The sequence below is a fragment of the Sander lucioperca genome, chromosome 10 (genome assembly GCF_008315115.2).
Source record: "Sander lucioperca isolate FBNREF2018 chromosome 10, SLUC_FBN_1.2, whole genome shotgun sequence".
NCBI lineage: Eukaryota > Metazoa > Chordata > Actinopteri > Perciformes > Percidae > Sander > Sander lucioperca.
In genome coordinates this window covers 14,474,632-14,497,793 of record NC_050182.1, presented here as the reverse complement: position 1 = coordinate 14,497,793, position 23,162 = coordinate 14,474,632, and the positions used below count along the sequence as shown (strand labels likewise).

The following is a 23,162-nucleotide window of genomic DNA, read 5'->3' as shown; positions in this document are numbered from 1 at the left end:
CTGGCTCCAGCAGCTGAGATGTTTTTTCAACCAATGAGATTATTTCTGATTTCAGAACAGACCTGCCTGTCAGAAATGACTGTATCAATACAAAAATATGTGGTAGAAGTAAATACACATATCCTAATAATAATAATAAAAATGAGGGAAGAAAGTGGGTTCTTTGGCAGAGTCAGCACTTTCTCACTCATTTGTATTTTGTAGCAACTTCACCATATTTTGTTCTATTTCATTGTCCAGCTGCCACCCAATGAAAGGAGAATGCACATGCCAGCCAGGGTGGGCAGGACTGTTTTGTAACGAGACCTGCGCTCACGGTTTCTATGGTCATGGTTGCCTGGAGCCGTGTCTGTGTGTGAATGGTGGGGTGTGTGATAGCGCCACCGGACAATGCCACTGTGCCCCTGGGTATACGGTGAGTGGTGCAGTTTAGAATGATTAAGTTAGTAATCAATTTTTGAATTAATAAATTAAGTTTGTGAATCTTTTATATTTTCTTACTAATTTCTGTGCTGATAGCTTTCACATCTAATGACCTATTGTTATTGTATGTTTATGTCACCTATCATCTGCCTTCTAGGTTTATTAAAGTTAATATTATTTATTATTGCAGGGGGTTCACTGTGAGAGTCAATGTAAAAGTGGCACCTATGGCAAGAACTGCTCTCTGGAGTGCTCCTGTGAAAACTTTGTCGACTGCTCACCAATTGACGGGACTTGCTTCTGCAAGGAGGGTAAAAAAATATTCACACAGAAATGTTATGATTGTGAAATGTTTGATTGCCTGACAGTCAATGCTTGACCTATTGACAGACCCATGAATGCATGACTGGAGCAAAAATTGTGAAATAACCTTCTACGTAACATGGCTGTCGGTTCTCTGTGTGTCTCCAGGCTGGCGTGGGCCGGACTGTTCCACCCCCTGCTCTGAGGGAACCTGGGGCCCAGGATGCAACGCCACCTGCCACTGCGCCAACGGGGCAAAATGTAATCCTGCAGATGGATCCTGCACCTGCACAGCAGGCTGGCAGAGGGCGCACTGTGACCAACCGTGCCAGGTAAAATGCCTGGATATGAGGCTTGCTTGACCTATTTTTGTTAATGAAGTGGTACAGAGGTAGGCATCAGATAATCTCAAACCAGACAAAAAGTGTCTTTTTATGACTTGTTTTTATGTAGCGAGTTCTTTAATCCAAGACAGTATTCTCTTTTAGGAGACAATAAAAGTAAACTTGAATACAAATACAAAAAATATATATTTCCACAAACCTACTAATTGTACACACATCATTCTGCACAGGGAGTAGATTATACCACCACTTCGTTAAATGAAAAGGTAGTTAAACTCTAGCCTCTAGCCAGTGATCTTTGAATTACGGTATTCAAACAGCCACTAATACAGACAATTATCTGAATAATGAAAAAAATAATTATTTAATGAACCGTGCATCACTTTGATGTGTAGTACAGTAAGATCTTAGGTCATGAAGACTTCTTTCAGTCAAAAATGTAAATAAAAGGTAGCTAAAATAAGATAGACAATCACTGTACACAGGAAAAAATAAATATACTTTACATACAAAATAACATGCATTAACTGAAATAGAATAAAATAAAAGTTGAAAAAATGAATGAAATGAAATAAAGGGAGGTGCAAAGTAAAAATTTGGGTGTCATGTTTTAATGAAAAGATCAGTTTTAACGTGTGAACCCTTCTTCTCTGTTGGTCTCCCAAAGCAACAGAAAATGTTCTGGACTCAAGCCACAGCATTGCATGAAAACACATGCCACTTTGTAAAATAATACTGACTGTAGAAGATAAGACAAATGCACTATATGTTTATTCTATGTCAAGCTGAGTAGAAAACTGAACCGCTATCTTTGATAAGACTAATACACAAATCATAAGGGTGATAATTAAACTGTACAGAACATGTCAGTTCTGATTGGACTGTCTGTAGAAACGTCCAGCTTTTCATCCCTTACCTCACCCTCTGTATGCTTTAATCTGTGTTTTGGATGTGTGCGCCTCCTGTCTGTGCCATGCCAAACCACCAGGCTGTCTATACAACAACACATTGCCAATGTAGTATTTTGTCTAACTCTGACTGAGCTGGCCTAACGTTGAAGAGATTCCCCTGACAATTCTTTGCCCGTTGGCATTTGCTCACATGTGCAGATGGGCACGTTTGGGCCAGGCTGCCTGAAGAGGTGTGATTGTGTTCATGATGACGGCTGCCAGGCTACCACCGGGAAATGCCACTGTCTGCCAGGTTGGTCGGGTAAGTGATGACGTCCTCTTGGTGTCGCTGCCAGCTTGGCTTTGGTACCACAGATAAGTCTGGTCCAACAGACCTAAATACGCCACAGGTTTTAAACCACTTTGTCTCACTTTGATTCTGATTGTGCTGTTCTCTGAACTAAAGGACCACCAGGGATGCTATGTATTTTTGCCCATTCATTTTAATCACCCATACTTTACATTACTAATACCATTTGTTATACTAACAGTTTTCCGATCTCCCTGCAGCTTTTTGTTTTCATTTTAAAAGCTGTATAGTATAAGTAATACATACACAAACACACACACAGAGAAACAGCTTATTTATTTTTATGTTCTTTTTTTCATGTTAATATTATTATCACATTTAGTGTTGGAGGAAGTATTCAGATCCTTTACCTAAGTAAAAGTCCTGCATCCAAAATCTCACTTAATTTAAGGTACAGAAGTACGATCAGCTTAAAGTACATAAAGTATTAATAGTACTCATTATCCAGAAAAGAATTACCCCCAAGTGTTGTATTATTATATACTGTATTATTGTGTTATTAATACTGATGCATTAAAGTATAATCTTACTGTTATAGTTTGTTAGGTGTTTGTGTTGGTGGAGTAAATTTTAACTACTTAGATCTACCTAGATATTTTACTTTATAATAATGCATCATATTTTATAAAGTACTAGTATTATAGAGTAGCATAAAATAAAATTACCCAAGTTAAGTTCAAGTACCTTTTAAAATTGTAACATTGTATTCCTTCTGATTATAATAGAAAAAACAAATATGACTTCTTTTTTTTCAGACTTTTCATACAGTTCTAAAATTAATGTAAACCAGTGTCTTTGTGGATGGAAGGAAATCAAACTTATGCTACGCTATACATCAGTCAGCAGTATTAAGTATACACAATGTGTAATTAATGGACTGAAACATGCACTTACAGATTATTGCATCAATACTTTAAACTCGTCTTGAATACTTTTCCATTTGATAGTTGAATATATTTTACTTGTTATATGTGCTTATTTCTACAAAGGTACATTTTTGAATGCATGACTTTTACTTGAATGGAGTATAATATCTCCATCAAGTTACTGCCAATTTTACTTGGATAGGAATACTTCTTATAACACAGTAAGAGTGGGCTTGCACTGCTTCTTTCATCCGCTCTCCATTTTTTTCCCTCAAGGTTCTCGCTGTAACGAGCCATGTTTAAAGGGCCTGTGGGGGCGCCACTGTAACCAGTCCTGTTTCACGCATTGCCCCAACAGTGACACGTGCTTGAGGGAAACTGGAGCGTGTGTGTGTCGCTCAGGCTACTGGGGAGACACCTGTCAGAACAGTGAGTGTTGTTGTCAGCCAGCAAAAATCAGATCAGATCAAGACCAGAAGTGTACTGGATTGACTGTGTAACATCTGGCTTGGCTCACTCTTTATTGCTTTGTCTCCCAGAATGCAGAGCTGGTATGTATGGTGACCTGTGCAGCATGTCATGCCCATCCTGTGGCCAGTCGTACCGCTGCCACCATGTGACAGGAGAGTGTGATTGCCTACCTGGATACACTGGACCCAACTGTGATCAAGGTAGGCATCAACACCAATAATCATCCACACATGCAAATAATCCAAACTCATTTAATACATAAGCACATGGCATAGATGTTACAGAACTCTCCTACATTCATATCAATATAATCTAGCGCAGGCAAGGTTATATATGACATTGTGTGTTTTACAGTTTGTCCAGCTGGCTACTACGGCAAACAGTGCTCTGAAGTGTGTGTTAACTGTGCCAACAACTCCACATGCGACCACCGGGACGGTCACTGTGAATGTTTGCCTGGCTGGACTGCTACTGACTGCTCCATACGTGAGTGCAACATCATATTGCAACTAGAAAAGTCAAACATGAAATATGACTGCTGAGAGAGGAATACAGCTGATTGCTGCATCAATCACAACATCACATCCAAGAGGGGCCTTTAGAGTTATTAACTTACTGGTATTATGGGTGCAAAAGCATCTGTTGTCACCACAATATTGACAGTTGTAATACATGCCCTGTTAAGTGTTATTGTTTTGCTTAAAATATGTATAGTCAACAGCAATTGTTATTTATCATCGATCAATCTGTTGATTATTTTCTCAATTAAGCATTGAATCTGTAAAATGTCAGACAAGAGTAAAGTTCCCGTCATATTTTTTCACATATTGCTTGTTATATTCGACAAACAGTCCAAACCCCAAAGATATTCAGTTTACTATCCTATATGACAAAGATGAAATGGAATAAAAAATTAAGACACAAGTTCTAATTGTACTAAGAATTACACCTACTTCCAAAAAAGGAAAACGTGTTCTGGTTTATTGGCATTTCTTTAAACCAATCACAATCTTCTTGGGCGGTGCTAAGCACCGGAGAAAAGCCGCGGTGCCCCTGCAAAATAGGCTCGAAAGGAACTTGTTTTGGTGGAACGTGTACATTTAAAAGTGTTTTTAGTCTTGCAACAGAAAACTCAGATTGGACAGTCTAGCTAGCTGAAAAAAGGTTAACCATAGTCCACATATATCGACCGGAGTTTAAAATGCCAACACAAAGGTAACCCAAGGCAACGGATATCCGGCCTAAATGAGTGAAATCTGGCGGATTATCTGGCGGCAATCCCGGAAGTGGAACGTCAAGGATATAGACTAGGTGAAATATGACCAAACAAGTGGAGCATTATTATCTTTGCATCATAGGTAAATACTTGTTACACATATCTAATGTGTGGATGTGACATGTACCTTGTGTTTTCCAGCCTGCAGTCCAGGCCGTTTTGGTCCGTTCTGCACTCAGACCTGCTCCTGTCCAACAAACCACATCTGTGACCGATACACTGGAGACTGTGTGTGTGAAAGTGAAGCAGAAGACTGTAAACAAGGTATAGAAACAAACAGGTTTTTTAAATATTTTTTCTTAAAAAGTAGTGGATAGAAACGTGATATTCCATGTGTAAAGTCAGTGGCTTCTATGACTGTCCTCTTTCCATCTCATGGGTTGAAAGTTAATGAAAGTTGCTTTAGTTGCTGTTCTTGGTTTTTCTTTCCACCTCCTGTTTGACAGTCTCGTCTGAGCAGTCGGGGAGCGTTATGGTCCCCCTTCCTCCTGGTGAGAGGGAGTCGTGGGGAGCCATTGGCGGCATCGTCGTGCTCGTCATCCTGGTGGTCTTGCTGCTGGCTCTGCTGCTGCTCTACCGCCGCAGGCAGAAGGACAAACAGAACAACACGCCGACCGTGTCCTTCTCCACCAGCCGCACAGTCAACTCTGAATACGCCGTTCCAGGTATGTCAATGTTATATACATAATTAGTACAGTGGTGGAGGAAGTACTGAGATGCTTTACTTAAAGTGCTTATATTATGCTTTTTGGCTTTTTTCCCTTTCCTTTATTGTGTTATTCTTTCTTTTTTTTCTAAAACAGAGAGCTCAACACACAGGGTGAAAAGAGGAGCTGCAGCAATGTGCAGTACAACAAAAATATGGTGTTTATTGAAAATTAAACCATGTAAACCTATTCTGATATAACCTCTTAATACAATTATGAACCTGAAAATGAGCACAATATGAGCACTTTAAAAATACCAACACAACAATGTAAAAATACTAAGTTTGGTGTTTAAATCTTACTGAAGGAAAAGTACAGCAGTATTATCAACTAAATGTACTTGTTTTGCAGAAATTGGGCCCTGTTGCTGATATAATTAAAGTTATTATTGCTGGTATATTGATGTGTAAGCGGCATTTCACTGTTGTAGCTGGTCGAGGTGGAGCTTGTTTAAACTACTTTATAATACAGATAGGTGGTTTATTCAAGCGGTTACCAAACTCGCAAAGGGTCACAAGATAAATCAGAGGATTCATGAGATGACTAATGGGGAATTAAAGAAGAGAAAATTATTCTGCTACATAGAGACTTTTGTTATTCTTTGCTTTTTGTCTAATATTGGATCATGTGACCTCTTTGGCCCTATACGTTTATATATTTGTTTACGTTGTTATAGTTGTTCTTGGTCATAATGTGGTTTTAGTTGTATCTCACTGTTGTGTTTTTGTAACACGTGTGTGGAGAGATGCATTTTATTGACCTTGAGGTAATTTCATTGCAGCAGACGTGAGTCCATGTGTTTATTTTGCCCACAGATGTTCCTCACAGTTACCACCACTACTACTCCAACCCCAGCTACCACACACTGAGCCAGAACAGGCCTCCGCTGCCACACCTCCCCAACAACCACGACCGCACCATCAAGGTGAATGTCACCTCCGTTACATCAGCGCAGTGATCCGATACTTTAGGCAGTTTTCAGACCTCATAGCAACTGTAGTGCAGCACCGCGAGAAATGTGTAATTTATCCAGTCAACACCAGCTGGTCGTGTTTTCAGGGCCATGAAATCATAAAATGTTGACCCAGTAAGTCAAAAAACTTTAGTTTTTATGTCAAAAGCCTACATTTAACTCGGTACATTTTCTTTGCATTGATGACGTCTGATTGGTTTATTATCCTGTCTGTCATACAGAACACCAATAACCAGCTGTTCTGCAGTGTGAAAAACATGGAGAGGGAGAGACGAGGCCTGTTTGGGGTTGAGAGCAACGCCACCCTACCTGCAGACTGGAAACACCACGGGCCTCGCAAAGACTCAGGTCCGTCAGGGTGACTCTCCACTGTGTGATTCACATTCAGGATCAGTTACGTAATCCATTTAGAGCAGACACTTGTGCAGATAGACCTGCAGCAGTAGGGTAAAATGAAATGAGTGGATTAACATTTACAAGCTATTAATAATAAGGAGTTGGTTTCCTGACCTCCTGACCGCAGCTACATAAGCAATTATCTGTAAAACCTCCAATTTACTGCTGATATAACCTTCTGCCAACATAATTCAGTATTTCCTTATTATGGGTGTTAGTGGAAAGCTTAATGTCCAATAGTAGTCAAAGGCTTTTCACCAGGACAGAAGAATCATTCAGGGGAAAACATTGAATTTGAAAACATTCTTAAAGTCATTGAGCACCAGCAGAAAATATCTATCAGTGTAAAAAATACCTATATAGAAAACGGCCTTTAATACCACACGTTATAAAATGACAGCAGCGTAAGTTCAGGGCAGAGACAGACACGAACAGCTGAGAAGAAAGTTCTCTTTCATACACCAAAGTTTATCGTCCGTCACATTTCCTTTTGGACAGAAAATCATTTTAGTCAACAGTGTACGTTTCATATGAGACTATAAAAACAATAAGGACTTCATAAAAAAAGTGGTAGTTGCATTGCCAGCGTTCACTCACCTGGTATTGATTTTGCAGGTTTTCAAAGCGGATTATCTGCTTTTGATTAGTTTGCCATAAATGAATATGAAGATGCCAGATTTGTCTTTTATTGTTTACAGGAGCTTTTGGAATCGATCGGAGCTACAGCTACAGTGCCAGCCTCGGAAAATATTACAACAAAGGTAGTTCATCACTCTATTTTCAGCCTTTTTCTCTCTTCTATTACCTTCGCGAGAGAGTATGAATACCAAAACTACATCAGCAAGAGGATGCTAGCAAAAACTAAAGGTGCAGTAATGCAAAGATTGCATGAAAATTAGCCACACAAATGTTTCAAAGTATGATTTTGAGCAATTTTGTTCTTCGTTGTGGACCCACACAGTATAGTGTACGGACTAAAGACTCACTGACCTCGATCCTGCTGTTGTGCCCAGTGTTGTAATGTAACAAAGTACAAATACTTTAGTTTGTTATTTATATTTCCGGAAACTTTTACTCTTACTCCACTACATTTCCTAAATGCATCTTAGTTACTTGTTACTACAAGTGGAGAAAGTGGATCACTCCAGTACTGAAGTCTCTACACTGGCTTCCAGTGCCTCAAAGAATTGATTTCAAAATACTTTTGCTGGTTTATAAATCACTAAACAGTTTAGGGCCAAAATACATTTCTGATCTGCTGCTACACTATGAACCACCCAGACCTCTCAGGTCGTCTGGGACAGGTCTGCTTGTTGTCCCCAGAGTCAGAACTAAACAGGGGGAAGCAGCATTTAGTTTTTATGCTCCACATATCTGGAACAAACTCCCAGAAAACTGCAGGTCTGCCGCAACTCTCAGTTCTTTTAAATCAAAGCTAAAGACCTATCTTTTTGATGTTGCCTTTCTTTAAATAACTGTTCATTTCTTATACTGAAGTTGCATTGTTGACACTGTATGACAATCTATATAAGCATATAAAGAGAAATTCCTATTTTATCTGCTTTTATATATTTAACTGTTTTAATTGCTCTTCAATGTTTCATTTCTTATACTGCACTGTAACTTTTATTCTCGTATTTTATCTGTTTAAAATTGTTTAATCTGTTTTCATGTAAAGCACTTTGAATTGCCCTGTTGCTGAAATGTGCTATACAAATAAAGCTGCCTTGCCTTGCCTTGCCTTACAAAATAAAATCCCAAAAAATTTGTTACAATGGAAAAAAGCAGATTTGGCGAATCATTGCTCCTAGATTGCAAGTTAATGCATGCTCCATTCCAGTTGGTGACATAATGCCTGTTTGTTGCCAAGCGGCAAAAAAAAGCATAATAATAGTGTCATGGAAGCACCTGCTGTAACAGACGATGATCCCCCCCCGAAGATAACATTATACCCCTTTGGTCATAAAGTTCATAACCAAAGTTTTTTTAACTTTTACTTCTAATAATTAAGTACTATATAATATCATAAAATTACTTTTGATACTTAAGTACAGTAAATATTAGATACTTTAACAGTTTTACTCAAGTAATATTCTAAAAGGAGACTTTAACTTCTACCAAAGTGTTTTTCTGGTAAGATACTACTTTTACTAAAGTATTGCTTTCAAGTACTTTATACAAGACTGGTTGTGCTACACGTTTCTGACTCTCCACATGTACTTCGGATGTGTTTTAACTTCCCTCTCTTTGCGTCCTGTGTGGTGACAGAGCTGAAGGATGCAGTGGCGGTGAGCAGCAGCTCTCTGAACAGCGAGAATCCTTACGCTACCATCAAAGACCTGCCGGGCCTGCCCTTCTGCCCCCCAGAGAGCAGCTACATGGAGATGAAGTCAGCCGTGCCCAGAGAGCGAGCGTACACTGAGATCAGCCCGCCGCCGTTCAACACCGCCACCTTACGCAGAGGTGAGCACTTTAGATCTCCTTCAACAATTTTGCTCAATGGTGTTTTAAGCCCCCAACGTCTCCTTCCAGGCAGCGCTGCGACCGTTGACTTCAAGGCACCTAACCCTAACCATAACCATCGCCTAATCAACTTCAAGGCAGCACTGCAACCATTGAGTTTGACTTTTTCACAAAACAGTTGGTTGATACTTGTGTTTTTAGTGATCTTTATTATTATTTTAAGACATTTTGCTTTTCAAACAGTGTAACTTGTAATTGAAACTTACTAATCAATTGACTAATCAACCAATAGACTAATTGTTTTAGCTCTAATCCCTGTCAGGTCAATTAGTGCAATTCTTTTGGACAGCATAACTTCAATACAAACATTCATCATCCATCATCCTTTAATCAAAATCAAGACTGTGCACACATTTGTCAACCCATTTTCAGACTTAAAATAATGATGAAAACTATTAAGTTTCTTTCAGGGTCCCGATAGGTCAAACATTAGAACAGGACTTGTCCTCTGCAGATGGAGGATGGGCTTCCTGAAGGCAGAGGATGATAACTGAACAACCAGAAAGAGGAAGAGCGGGAGAGAGGATGTCCTTTTATTAGTCCTGCATTTTATTGTAGACACCAGTCATATATCAACAAAAGTGTGACTAATCAATGATGATGTTGTGTTGTCGTAGGTTAGGAGGCAAAGCCTCAATATCCATCTGTTTTCCTCTACTGAAATAGATTAACACCCGTAGTCTGGAGCAAATTGAGTGAGGAAAATTGAGAAAAATAGCACTTCCCTCCATAAATAACTGTTATTTACTCTCGCTCTATTAGAAGCAGAAGACTATGGTTAATGATAGAAAAACATATATTTTACAACAGCTTTGCCTGTCAATGAATAAAGGGTACAAAGCATGTGTAGTAATAAACTCTAACACACTATAATGTAGCAGATTTAAGGATTTTTTTAATAGTAATGTATACATTTTTCAGTATTTCGTCCCATCTGTGTGTTGAGCAGACAATTCATTATTGTTTTTATAAAAGGAAAAAGAATATTTGCTTTAAGCAGAACAAAGTTCAACACATACTCTGTATACTTTTATTTATTCTTCAACGGCCACATTTTGTACTACTTTTACTATATAATACAATTAGATAGTATAATCCTTCTATAATAAACCCTTTGTTAGAAAGCTTTTGTGATTTAGACAACCGGTGGATGTGCAACCAGGGACAGCACACACAAGCATGATGGCGCAAAGAAATAGATAGAGATAGCTAGGTAATATACGACATTGATATTGAAGAGAGATGAGTTGACTCAGAGACAGATTAAGCGGGAGCAGTGGTTTTGTTGCATGGTACAAGTGACGTGACTCATACATTTTTCTATGATTGGTTCGCGGAATTTATTACATAAAATTTGTAGTAAATATGAGCGTAACCACGCCCAATTAAAACACAATACCAGGAAAGTTCAGAGAAACTTAAATGACAATATTTCAAATTTGGATTGAAACTAATTAGTAATAATAATATAATAATACTTTTAGATACTTATTATGTATATAAGATCCTAAATGACATAGTTAGAAGGCTATTGTGGATTTGGGTTTCCAGTGGCTTTAAGTAAATCTCAAGACCAGTCGAGTCTGGGTCAAGATCGGATTAGAAGCATGAAAAAAAGATTTTTCAGCATGTGCTCTGTGCCGCCCTGTAGTTCAAAGAAGTCTCAATACTATTACCATGCAGTACACAGGTGTAATCTATATGCAGTACCAGGACGACACATAATCAAACCAGTTGTTAAAACATGAAAATGTGATCATTTCAGACAAGTCAACATTTTCACTCCGACTAAAACCAAAAAAATGACACACTCTCATGCGTCTGTTTATCTTAATGTGTTCATCTTTTCCCCCCAGAACGTCAGAGTTCCCTCGGTCACGCTCCACATGAGGACCCCCAGAGCCACTACGACCTCCCCGTGAACAGCCACATCCCGGGACACTACGACCTGCCGCCTGTCCGCCGCCCCCCCTCCCCCAGGAGAGCACCTCAGTGACAGTCACAGCAGCAGAGCAAGTTTCCCTCCTCCTCACTCTGGGGATGATTTCAGGCCTGTGCTCGCAAAGACAGAGCAAACCTGTACGCTCTTCTTTGATAATCAGAGCTGCAGACCGGCACCTAGTCCCACGAAGGAACTATTGTTTACTGGATGTCCTCCTGTCAACTCAACACTGCCCCTCTGTGGGCTTAAGTGGTACTCGCTTCACCGTGACAGACTTGTCATCCAGACTGGGGAGCCAGCAGGCTGCGGGGAGGAAGGTTGGACTGTGGCAACGCCAGCGGGGCTTCAGCTGCATTCACCTCCCATGGGAAAAATAAGCCAGAAGACTTCACTGTTAAAAGCAGAAACTTGGGAATGTTTATGTCTTTGAACTCATCTAAACGGGCTGTAATTAAAGTTTCCCAGACATTTTGCATGTTCAAAAGGCCACTCTTTTAAAAGAAAAATCTGAATTCATTTTTTTTCTGTCTTCATCATCAAAAACATCTAATGAACACATTGAAGATTTCTAAATTTAGGTATTTTACATTTTTTTTTTTTTAAATCCAAACTTTTTTTAACAGGCAGCTTTGGATGAACTCATCACAGCTGGAGATCTTTTTGATTTGCTCATCGAAAAACCTCGTCAACCTCAAAAAAGGAACGAGACAAAGGTCATATAAAGATGTCCTCTGATACGTACAAGTTTGTTTTGTTAGGCAAAATAAATCCTGCCAGGCTTTGGTCTGAGACACATTATTAAAAAAAATGTTTTTATTGCTGATATTCAGGTTTCAGAAATCTGGAGAAGTCAGGTTGTTTCATCAAAGTACCAAAGATTTCCAAGATGAACAGCATTTTCTTCTCCAACAATTGACACGTGTCCCCTGTTTGTTTAAACAAATGTGGCTCACTTATTGCTGCTGTCAGATGAAAACTTTGTAAATATAGAAATGATTATATTGTTAGTTCCACAGTAATGTAGAAGACCAGCCCTATTTTAAGATGTTTTAAGGGGTTTGTGACCAAAGATCGCACATGTATGCTCAATAGATACCAAAAGCTCATAAGCACAAACAGTTTGTTGTGAATAATAAACCATCATTAAATGGGGAATTACAAGCCAAATCAAAGCAGCATTATGAATGTCAATACAGTGTCTTATGGCATCTTTTGTCTTTGCATGGTATTTAAAAGGGCCAGTTCACCCAAAATTCCACAATAAGTATTAATGTATTTTTTTTGTCAACCAAAGTCTTGTGTTGCCTCTAAATCATTTTAGAAATGCTATAAAGTGTTTTGTTTTGTATCAAATGAAGTTAATTGGTCAGCCAATCAGATAATAGAAACCCTGTGCACCAAAAGAATGTACATTGAGCTTTAAATGCTATAGTTTTGGGTAGAGCTTCAGCTTTTTTCTTCTTTTTTTTTATACATATGGACATATATTTTTGAATGTAACCATGGAAACGTGTAAATAATGTAAATAAAAATAGCTGCACTTTTGAATGACAATGTTCTATATCAAGGAAATATCTACAACAGGCAGTCACTGTGAAAACATTTTTTTACTCAGCGTTATTTTAGAAAAGCAAAAAAAAAAAAAAAAAAAAACATTCATTACATCGACTGAATGGCTTTTCTATAATGATAACATTATGATAGACAAATCCTACTTCAAGCTAATTACAACTTTGGCATTAAAGGCTCACAACAACAATTCCCTTTCAGTAACATTTTAAATCCTCAAGTCCTTCATAAGGATTCATGAGGCCTCAATCAAGACTTGAACAGGGAGGGTTCAGGATTTCACAAAGGCCTTTCTAGACTTTTCACATAAAGCACATCTGTGGTTTAAATCTCATTTTGGTAGTGTCTTGGTTCTTTACCTTAAACTAGCATTACATATAAATGTTAAAGAGCAGCTGTCCGTTTCTTAGGAAAACACTTAAACAAGAAGCGCTGTACAGGAAGAGGTTTCTTTCTGGCTTAAACTCCGTCAAACAGGCCTCTGAAAAACCCTGACCACACCCTTTAAATGATCTGTTCTGAGTGGGATGATTCAGTTAATAGTTGCATATATTTCACAAGTACATACAGTACTCATGTCTCATATTTACATGCACATATGAGATAAATACTACGTCTGTTAATTAAACACCACTCATCTTTGGAGATGGCCATTTCTTTAACTAAAGATTGTCATGGACTTTTTAAGGCACTTTGGGGATCATAGTGTAAAAATCAGACTACTAGTCAGATCTACTTAAGCCAAAAAACAAAATCAATGTGGCACAAAAAAAAAGTCCAAAACAGCTATCAAGTATTTTCCATAAATTCTTTGATATACTTTTTCGCTGGAGTATAAATGACTTAAGCTGCCAGACTACAGTACAAGTCTACCTGCTGTGCATATTTAGCGAGGCCCTCAATAAAAGCAGTGCATGAAGCCAAAATCAAAAAGTATAGAAACCACACAATCTTACTTAGATCCCAAAATCATGCTTGGGGATTTGCAAAGCCAATAATTTTTAAGAGGAAAGGGGAAAAAAAGCCCTTATGACCAGTTTTTAGGAGCAATACAAATCAGACAGCTGACAGTCACAAGACTGTTATACCAGGCATGTGCCCAAAGTACAGTGATTGCTTTTTCGGTCCTAAAGGCACTTTCGTTTTATTTAATCTGTAAAAAAAAAATAATAAAAAAATAAAAAAAGCTTGCTAAAATGTTTCCAAAAACTACTGTTGCATTCTGTAAATAGCAGCAACATCTTTCTATTATAATAATGTTCATTTGGTTTAATAAGCTGAAACATCCTACAAATATATATTGTATATATGGCACCAGTAAAGACTCAAAACCTGGTATTTCCCCCAGGTAAAAAACTAATCCTAAATTTTGACAAAACATCTTTGGAGTTACCTAATAGGACGACATATTTAAATGTACATCAAACTGAGATGCACATTTAACTGGGTACATTCAACTTATCCAGCAAACAATAATTATAACTGAATTCCTTATTTCCCCACACGTTCAAAAGCCTAACCAAATACATCTCTCTGGGGTCCAGCTGTGAATTGCAGAAAAAATATTTATTTTGAATAATTATTTTCTCTGTGTGCACCATAGCAGCCAAACTGTACGATCCACTGTAAATCCACATAGAAAATGTAATACGACAAGTTTGTCTAAGGCTAAAGGTAAAAAAAAAACAACAACTGCTGAACACCCTGAGCTTCCAGTACTTATGCTTTCTTTGGAGACCTTTCCAACATAGTTTATCAAAACAAAAACTAAATTAAATGTATTTTCTCTAGAGCATATAAAGATAGCACAATACTGTCCACATTTCAAATGTAAACATCACCTTAAGTAAAGATTGGATCAATTTGATGGGCGATAAACATGATAAACAAACCCCACAGGATTCATCTTCCTGTTGTCTGTATGGAGACTTATTCCTGACAGGGTTCACTAGCTGTGCGTGTTGAGTGATGACAGCATGGCCATTAAATGTGAAACCCCGGAAACTCGGATCAAAGCACAAGCACTGGTCAATAGAGCTGTGTGTGTGTGTGTGTGTGTGTGTGTGTGTGTGTGTGTGTGTGTGTGTGTGGGTGGAGAGAATGTGCAAGAAAAGCAGGACGAGCATTAGCACAGCACACATGCAATAACATAACTTGAATATACAAACTCAAAAGCTGAATATGAAAATCCTGTGCCCTTTGCCCAAAAACCTCGAAGCAATTATAACCTGCAGATTAATCTGAATACAAAATAAGACCATATAAAAAAAAAAAGACAAACAACCCAACAGTAGAAAATTATGTTTCCTTTGTGGGTTGCAGGAGGTGGTGGGTTCAGGTGAGGTGCCGTCTGGTTTTTACATGATGGAGCAGTTCTCCGGCTTAGCCCGACCCTGAAGGAGGAAGTGACACAGTGCAACGTTTAACGTGGCGAAAATAGGAAACGTGGAAGGATTTAGATCTATGAATAGAACACAGGTTCCTGGTTATGCCGACCATAAACTAGAAGACTTTGACTAAAGTGTGACACCCACTCACATCTAAAGACACTGTGTCATGGAGTTCTTATTCACAGACTATACAATTTTAAAGACTGGGGATCTTGCAGAGTCACTATTTGCACTTCTTGGTTGTTGATGCATTATCTAAGAGTGCAAAGATCTCACATAACTTGCTAAAACATCTGGAACACCAGTGTGTTAAATAAGTGTTAATATGTGTGTTATCTATGTCATGTGCTCTGTTGCTGGAATTTTGTGCGGCAGAGCAACAGGGGAGTTTTCCCACGTTAACTGTGAAATGGCAGCTACACGTTTTACTGTTACAGCTGCAGCTTTGAGCACAAACGTAACGCTAAACAGCTCGTCCCTCTCTCTCTCTGCTGCAAATACGCTTAACATAGTTCAATATGCAGCTTGTTTGGTCATTTTTATTTAAAATCATATTTCATTGTTTGATGTACGAGGCACAAACTGGTCTAATCCGCAGGTTTATTGAAACTCTTAACTTTTCATTTGGTTTCTTGTTGGGTGAAAGCTGCTCTGTGGTGTTTTCAGCTCTGGTTGTTGGGGGCTCGTCTTAATCAAATTTACAGTTTACGGCTGTGAGGGACCTCTGTTACCTTTACAGCAAATATGCTATGTCGTTTGTGTATTGCTATAGAAACCTATGCAACCTGGCTTTGTAGTTTCCACGGTCATCATAGTTTTTATTTGCATCTAATTGAAATGCCCATTTATACTGTCGTAGTGTGTACACTTCCGCAAAAAACAAAAACAAACAATGGTCATTTGTAGTTATTTGTTAATATGTTTTCATTAAATGTATGCCAACATGGAAGAAACCTATTTCTAAATCAAGTTTCTTGTAAGTTTAAACTGTAAAGTTTCTATGTAAGTGCTAGCATTCTAGGGAAGATTTCTTCGTTTTGTTGATTTGCACTTTCAACTGCATTTATTATGTAATTAACTACAGAGGGCCTAGGCCAAAACTCAGTTTCAAATCATTCTATACTTTTATCGTTTACCGGTGTAATCTTGCAAACTACGTTACCCAGTAATAAAATCATATAAAGTAATATTTTCTCATAAAATATATAGTACAACGCGGTTCTGCTTTATGCTGTGTAATTACTGCTGTCCATGTTGTAACACAATAACTGTAGAGTACCTGTCTGGGCTCGTTGGTCCCCATGAAAAAGGAATGTCCCACGAGGCCTTCAGGCAGACCCCCGCTGCTGCAAACACCTGAGCGGTCCTGCGTCTGCCCACAGGAGTCACAGATCACTGTGCGGCTCCGCAGGTTGTACTCGTTGTCTGCACCGCTCGTGCTGTGGGCTCCCTGCAGGGGGCGACACACAACAGGGCGAGTAACTTAACACTGCTGCTCAACTGGGTGACGCTGCAGGAGTTGCCTCAACTGAAGAGGAACTTACCATGTCATCATCTTCATCTTCATGGAACAGGGTGCGTGTCACTTTCCTCATGGCCATTTCCTGATGGTGAATAAAGTGACAAAGTGATTAAGTAATTGCAGTTAAAAATAAATAGTAATATAAGACAAGCTCAAACAAATACAGGTGAAGTCCGACCTCTCCGTTGGCACTAATGAGGGTGGTCTGCAGGAGGTCGCCGGTGCCCCAGGAGCTCTGGTTCTTCCACACCAGGTGAGAGGGGGGGTTATGGGTTCCACCGCCAGATGCAGCCCAGATCTGCAAAGGTCAAAGGTCAGAGCTTGCAAGAGATCATGAACTTAACTAATAACTCTTAAGCTGCTACTGACATACAGAAAGAAGAAGCAAAGGATTAAATATTCTAAAAAATCCCTTTGTTTACATTCAAATCATGGTGTGTATTCTGTGGGCCTGCTGAATGTATTTTCTTCCACATATTACTTTTTCTAAACCATTTTTTTTATGTCCAGGTTCAGAAGTTTGCAGTCTACTTCCCTGCGTTTTCACACATCGATACTTTTCTTGCCGCATTACTGCAACCTATTGATAAGTGAAAATCGTCATCGGCAGGGATGTGTATTATGTCACCCGCTTGCCTTTGCGCATGCACCAATACAAACAAAATGAGGACCCACTCATCAAAATGTTGCTCCTCAGCACTACTAGTGGTCAAAGAAAAAGTACCTTTATGTGTAGATAATCAAATCAACAATGGAAAGATCAACAAACGGACAAATCTAGTAATCTTGGTGTTACTTCGGTCACACGGACAAATGATGTACGTCATTCCTCGAACCCGTACTGTGTTTGGTGAAAGTGCTTTTAAAGTTTTTGCTCCATCATCTTGGTGTGAGCTACAAAGTCACCTTAATCTAGATTATTTTATTAGCATGGAAGATTTTAAAAATAGGATTTCCTGACCGCTGAATGCACATGTCCTGTTACAGAATTTTAGAAGTTTAATGTCATTTTTCTGTTTTGTATTAAGTCTGTTGCTTGTTGTTGTTTTCTGTATGTTGAGAGTTTGTAAAAGAGATTCTGAATCTCAATGGGATCATTTCCTGGTTAAATAAAGGTTAAAAAAAAATAAAAATAAAAACTTACAGTGACAGTTTCTCCGGCCTTCAGAGTGAACTTGTTGGGAAACTTGTAGATGATGGCGTTGGCATTACCTACTTGTCTCTTCACCTGCCAGTTGCCCAGAGATTGGTCCTGCATGAGAGTAATGGGAAGGGAGATGAACGTTGGGACAGAACATTTAAAAACAAAATTGACTTTCGGCCCGTTAAAATTTTCACAGACCTGGAAGGCTGAAGCTACAGATATTTATAGTTATTCCTCTTAGAATACATACTCTGCTATCAAAAGTAATACCAGAACGCTACTTTTGATCAAACATTGGTTAATTAGATTATCAAAAAATTGTTAGTTACGTATTATTATGTAACCAGAACAGTATATTTCAATATTTTACCACCTTTTAAAGTGCAGTCTCAGTGCTGTGAAATCATCTTAAGCCAGGTTAAAAGGGTTGGAAAAGCCAACTGATAGAAGCACTCACTAACCTCGTCAGCCTTGTTGCTGAGACGAACGAACTTGCCCTCCAGGTCAACCTCATCCACTGTGACGCGGCCGCTGGCTGAGGCGTTCTGACTGATGCGAGTCTTGGTCACAGTGCCCCCCACCATGCTGGAGCTCTCGCTGTCATTGTCATTGAGGCGGCGCTTCTTGGCGCTGGCTGTTCCGGAGGAGTTGCGGCTGCTGGAGGCAGTGACCGCCGCCGTGGCGGCTGCAGCGGGGGTGCCAGTGCCGGAGGAGTGGACCACGCGGGTGCTGTGGCTGTGGCCTGAGCCGGAGAGCACGCGGCTGGTGTGGCTGTGGGCTGAGCCGGAGGTCCGTGCCACTGTGACCTTTGTGGTGCCGCCAGGTGACAGACGCAGCCTAAAAAAGGAAAGAAGAGATTTAGATGATAGATTTAGAACAAAGCAGTCAGTGCAACATACAGCTTTGTCTGTCTTGTCCTTGTTTTTCTTTCTTTCTTTTAATGTTTTGTATTTATGTTTTTAATGTTATGCAGTAGGCTGTATAACAATCATAGACTGTATAATATTAATGGACAGAGCATGTGTGACGTCACCCATTGGTTTGAGGAGATCTGCTATGAGTCGTCGAGTTTGCCGTTACGGGCGCAGCCGTCCTGGTTGTGGATGTGACGATTTTAGACGAGAGGTCACACTTTACACACTTTCACTGGCAATCACATCATAGCCACGCCCTAAAACACCACCTGCTTTATCGTCGATTTTAAAATCAACGAGACCAAATTTCAAAAAATGAACATCATTCTGTGTTGCAGAAGACTTAAAACTAGCGATTGAGACCATAAACTCATGAATATGTTTAAATCAAGTGAGAAGTGGGTCACTCTCTCATAGACTTCTACAGAAACCAAACTCCTTTTGCAACCGCACGTGTCACCCCCTGCTGGAATTCAGATAGAATGCAGGTTTAAGGCACTACCGCATTTGCAGCACTTCGCCGAACCGGATGCTTTGTCCATTAAAATTATACAGTTTATGATAACAATGGAGTGTGTAATGGTGACCACATGAATTTCATACTTGTGGATAATAAAGTTTACCTTGACCTTGAGCCTCACTGTTGGTTAAGTGCCTTTTTATAGCTCTTCCTTACATCCTTACTGTTCCAGTACTCTACTACTCTACCCACAGCTACTGTATCCAACATGCTCCTGTAATTGGTTGATGCTCCAAGAGCCCAGAATCAGAAGTGATCAAAGAAGAACTGCTTTTGCTGTTACTGCAGCAGGCTCATAGAACCCCGTCGGCTGCACTGACAGAAAGTAGAACTTGACCTTTACCCTTCATGCAGGCATGTGTGACTGAAAACAAGCTTGGCTCAGTCACTTTGACTTTAGAACCATGTCTTACACGTCATGGCCAAAAATATATATGGACAACTGAACATTACACCCGAATGCGATTGTTGACCATCTCATTCTAAAACCATGGGCATAATCTGCTGCTATAACAGCCTCCACTCTTCTGGGTTTAAGCCTTCCACCAGAACCTGGCTGCAGGGATTTGCTCCCACAGTCAGGGCTTTGTGCAGAACAGTCAAGTTCTTCACACCAGCTGGGAAAAAAACATTTATTTTTAGACCTGACTTTGTGCATGGGGGCACTTCCCCCAAACTGTTGTTTCCCAACAAAGTTGAAAGCACGCTACTGTCTATAATATGTCATTGTATGCTGTAACAATACGATTTTCCTTTATTAAAATTAAGGGGTCCAAACCATGAAAAACCAAAAGTAAATAAGCATGTGGACAGGTATGTCTGCATGTAGGGTTATGGGGATTCTAAGTAGTTTGCGCTAAACTTTGCGAAGCCGATCTGTTCTTGATTAGCAAAGTCAGTAGAGATTATAATGACTTTACTGTTTTTTACTGTTTACTGTATTCTGACTTGTTACTGATTGTTATTTCCTTTAACAACCTGTACACCTTCATTTGCCTTAAAAGGTGTATGTTTAGCAATGGTCTAGCTACTGTTTTACAACAATCTCACCTCTCCTCCTCTCCCTCCAGCAGCTTCCTGTAAGCGTTAATCTCCATGTCCAGGGCCAGTTTGATGTCCAGCAGCTCCTGGTACTCCTCCAGCTGCAGCATCAGCCGAGCTCGGATATCGGCCATCTCCCGCTCTTTATCCTCCAGCCGCCGACGACTCATGTCCCGCTCCCTCGACAGGGCCTCCTCCAGCTCCCGCACCTTGGACTCGCTCGCTGCCAGCTGATTTAGAGAGAACACACATACAAAGGTTAGTCAATTAAGACCAATTAAGCCAATTAAGCAGTCTGTACACTCCTTGTAACAGTAACAGTGCAAAGTCTGCTTGAGGAGTCAGGTGAAGCTTAACGTTAAATTAATCAATGGTGCCACAAAGCAGCGTGGCTGGTAAAACCAGCAGACAGATAAACCCCTGACAGATAATGTGACTGACAGCAGACTGTGTGTGTGTGTGTGTGTGTGTGTGTGTGTGTGTGTGTGTGTGTGTGTGTGTGTATATATATATATATATATATATATATATATATATATATATATATATATATATATATATACCTGTTTCTGCAGCAGGCTGAGCTGGCCTGACATGCCCTCCAATCGCACACGGGTCTGCTGCAGCTCTTCATGAGCGGCTCCCACCAAATGGCTGTTCCTGTCAGCTGAATGACGAGCGTTCTCCAGCTGACATACAGAGAGACATACAGAGAGAGAGAGAGAGAGAGAGAGAGAGAGAGAGAGAGAGAGAGAGAGAGGGTACAGTCAGCGATCAGCAGTGGCTTCCTGCACTGAACCACCTGACTAAAACTGTGCTGTTGTTTCTTTACTGTATTTCAGGAGACTGCCTTAAAGCTACAGTAGATATGACTCTTTAGTCTCTTGCAATTTCTACTGTTAAGGTAACTAATTTTGAAACAGTAAAAGATTTCTCAAGAGGTCTAGTAAAACAAAGGTATGGTTTTATTTACAAGTAAATTCCAATGACAAAAACTGATCCTGTGCGTATCCACATTCCTCCCACAAGACAGTAATTATGGCTGTTAAATTCATTTCCCTCCTGTATGTAGATAAGAGACAAGCTAAAGAAGGAATGTATACACTGACTGAGTGTAGAAAGGGTGTGAATCAATATGCATTACCTGAGCTGTGGATGTTGGACTGCTCGTAGCTCACTAAAGCGATTAGCAAACCATCTACACATGAAGCTGAACTACAATTAGGAGCAACAGCCTCTACTTGCACTCTAGGTGGCGACAGTGTCTCCTGCAGCATCCGGACGTACCTTAGAGTTGAAGGTCTTCTCGATCTCCTCCCTGTAGAGGCGGACCTGCTCCTCCTGTTGGGCTCTCATCTCGACCAAGGCCTCGGCCAGCTTGCTCTCAAACTCCTGCTGCCGCCCGCTGTCTATCTGCACGACGCTTAACTCGTGCCGGCGCTTGGACTCGCGCAGCTCCTACGGACACAGACAGGTTGTGGATGGCGATCAGTCTTAAGAGCGCTTAGTTTCTTAGGGTTGCTTTTGTCACATGAAGAGTCTAACTTAGACTTTTGTTGATTAGAAGTCGATTTGACTTTCTCCACTCTTAAACTACTAAAAGAGTAATTTGTATTGATGTTTGCTTGCTTTTCTATTAGGCACTATAAACACTAAAAGACTCCACCTGTAGAAACCTGTTACGGTCAATGACCTTAATTGCATTGATTATTTAGTCGCTGTGCAGTAATTACTTGTTTACATAGTAAAGAGCTCCAGCAGAGAAGTCCACCTCGCTGGTGACCTTTAAGCAACTTCTAATCATTACGTTTAAATTTGGAAAACACATCTGTTGCCAGTTGTGGTCAGGACTCGACTACAACCACAACATTGTGAAAACTGTGCCTTCATTACGGCATGAATTCAAATCTAAACATTTCAATACTTTTACAATTTGTATATATTTCTACTTGTACTGTGTGTTTTATCATTTATGTGAAAATAAACTGAGATCAAAATAAAGGAGAGGTGAGAGGCAAAAAGAAGAGACATATCTGAAGGGGAAATGCAAAACAAAAAAGCAGGAGGTTGGAAGCGAATCAATATCCTGTAGAAGATGAAGTTGAAAAGTAGGACAGATGACTTAGACAGCTGAATAAAAATAGAAGGGTTCAGGTGAAGAGTGGGAACCTCGCTGTAGATGTTCTTCTGGAACTCCAGTTCCTCCTTCACGGTCTGCAGGCGGTTCTCGGCGTCCACTCTCCTCAGCATCTCATCCTGCAGCTGCCTCTTGGCATCGGCTAAGCTCCCGTCCAACTGGGAAGGTGGAGGAGGAAAGAGAAATGTTTCTTTAATGGAGGCATGCAAGTAGAAAAAAAATGTAATCTGTGCAGCATTGTTTGAGCTGTAAACTATTCTTTTAAGAGAATACCACGTAGTTCCTGAGTGTGGCCAGTAGGTGGAGCAGGGCCACAACTGTATCTACTCAGTCCTTAGGTAAACTTCATTGATAAAACAAACAGCAGAGAATGCAACCTTGTCTGGCTCACCACCTTGTCCTCATTCATAATCAACTGCCTGGAGGGTTTACATTAAATTA

The 23,162-nt window shown here is 39.8% G+C and overlaps 2 protein-coding genes across 6 annotated transcripts in view; one reads left to right on the top strand and one right to left on the bottom strand.

Moving 5' to 3' along the window:
• pear1 (platelet endothelial aggregation receptor 1) overlaps positions 1–13,753 on the top strand; it is a 54,397-nt gene extending 40,644 nt beyond the window's left edge. The window contains exons 11-24 of the mRNA XM_031279617.2: positions 241–415; positions 614–734; positions 895–1,058; positions 2,180–2,282; positions 3,473–3,625; positions 3,736–3,867; positions 4,022–4,153; positions 5,085–5,207; positions 5,390–5,608; positions 6,466–6,575; positions 6,845–6,971; positions 7,718–7,780; positions 9,288–9,482; positions 11,399–13,753. Coding sequence (XP_031135477.2) covers positions 241–415; positions 614–734; positions 895–1,058; positions 2,180–2,282; positions 3,473–3,625; positions 3,736–3,867; positions 4,022–4,153; positions 5,085–5,207; positions 5,390–5,608; positions 6,466–6,575; positions 6,845–6,971; positions 7,718–7,780; positions 9,288–9,482; positions 11,399–11,538 — 1,957 coding nt within the window. The 3' untranslated portion in view covers positions 11,539–13,753. The remainder of the gene's footprint in view (positions 1–240; positions 416–613; positions 735–894; positions 1,059–2,179; positions 2,283–3,472; positions 3,626–3,735; positions 3,868–4,021; positions 4,154–5,084; positions 5,208–5,389; positions 5,609–6,465; positions 6,576–6,844; positions 6,972–7,717; positions 7,781–9,287; positions 9,483–11,398) is intronic.
• The window catches only part of LOC116036134 (lamin-A), a 40,557-nt gene continuing 30,467 nt past the window's right edge, over positions 13,073–23,162 (bottom strand). For all 5 annotated transcript variants that reach the window (XM_031279621.2, XM_031279619.2, XM_031279618.2 and 2 more), the window contains 10 exons: positions 22,754–22,879; positions 21,872–22,042; positions 21,148–21,273; positions 20,594–20,814; positions 18,571–18,946; positions 18,110–18,217; positions 17,144–17,263; positions 16,988–17,047; positions 16,723–16,893; positions 13,073–15,446 (listed from right to left, as the gene is read on the bottom strand). In XM_031279621.2, coding sequence (XP_031135481.1) covers positions 15,411–15,446; positions 16,723–16,893; positions 16,988–17,047; positions 17,144–17,263; positions 18,110–18,217; positions 18,571–18,946; positions 20,594–20,814; positions 21,148–21,273; positions 21,872–22,042; positions 22,754–22,879 — 1,515 coding nt within the window. In that variant the 3' untranslated portion in view covers positions 13,073–15,410. The remainder of the gene's footprint in view (positions 15,447–16,722; positions 16,894–16,987; positions 17,048–17,143; positions 17,264–18,109; positions 18,218–18,570; positions 18,947–20,593; positions 20,815–21,147; positions 21,274–21,871; positions 22,043–22,753; positions 22,880–23,162) is intronic.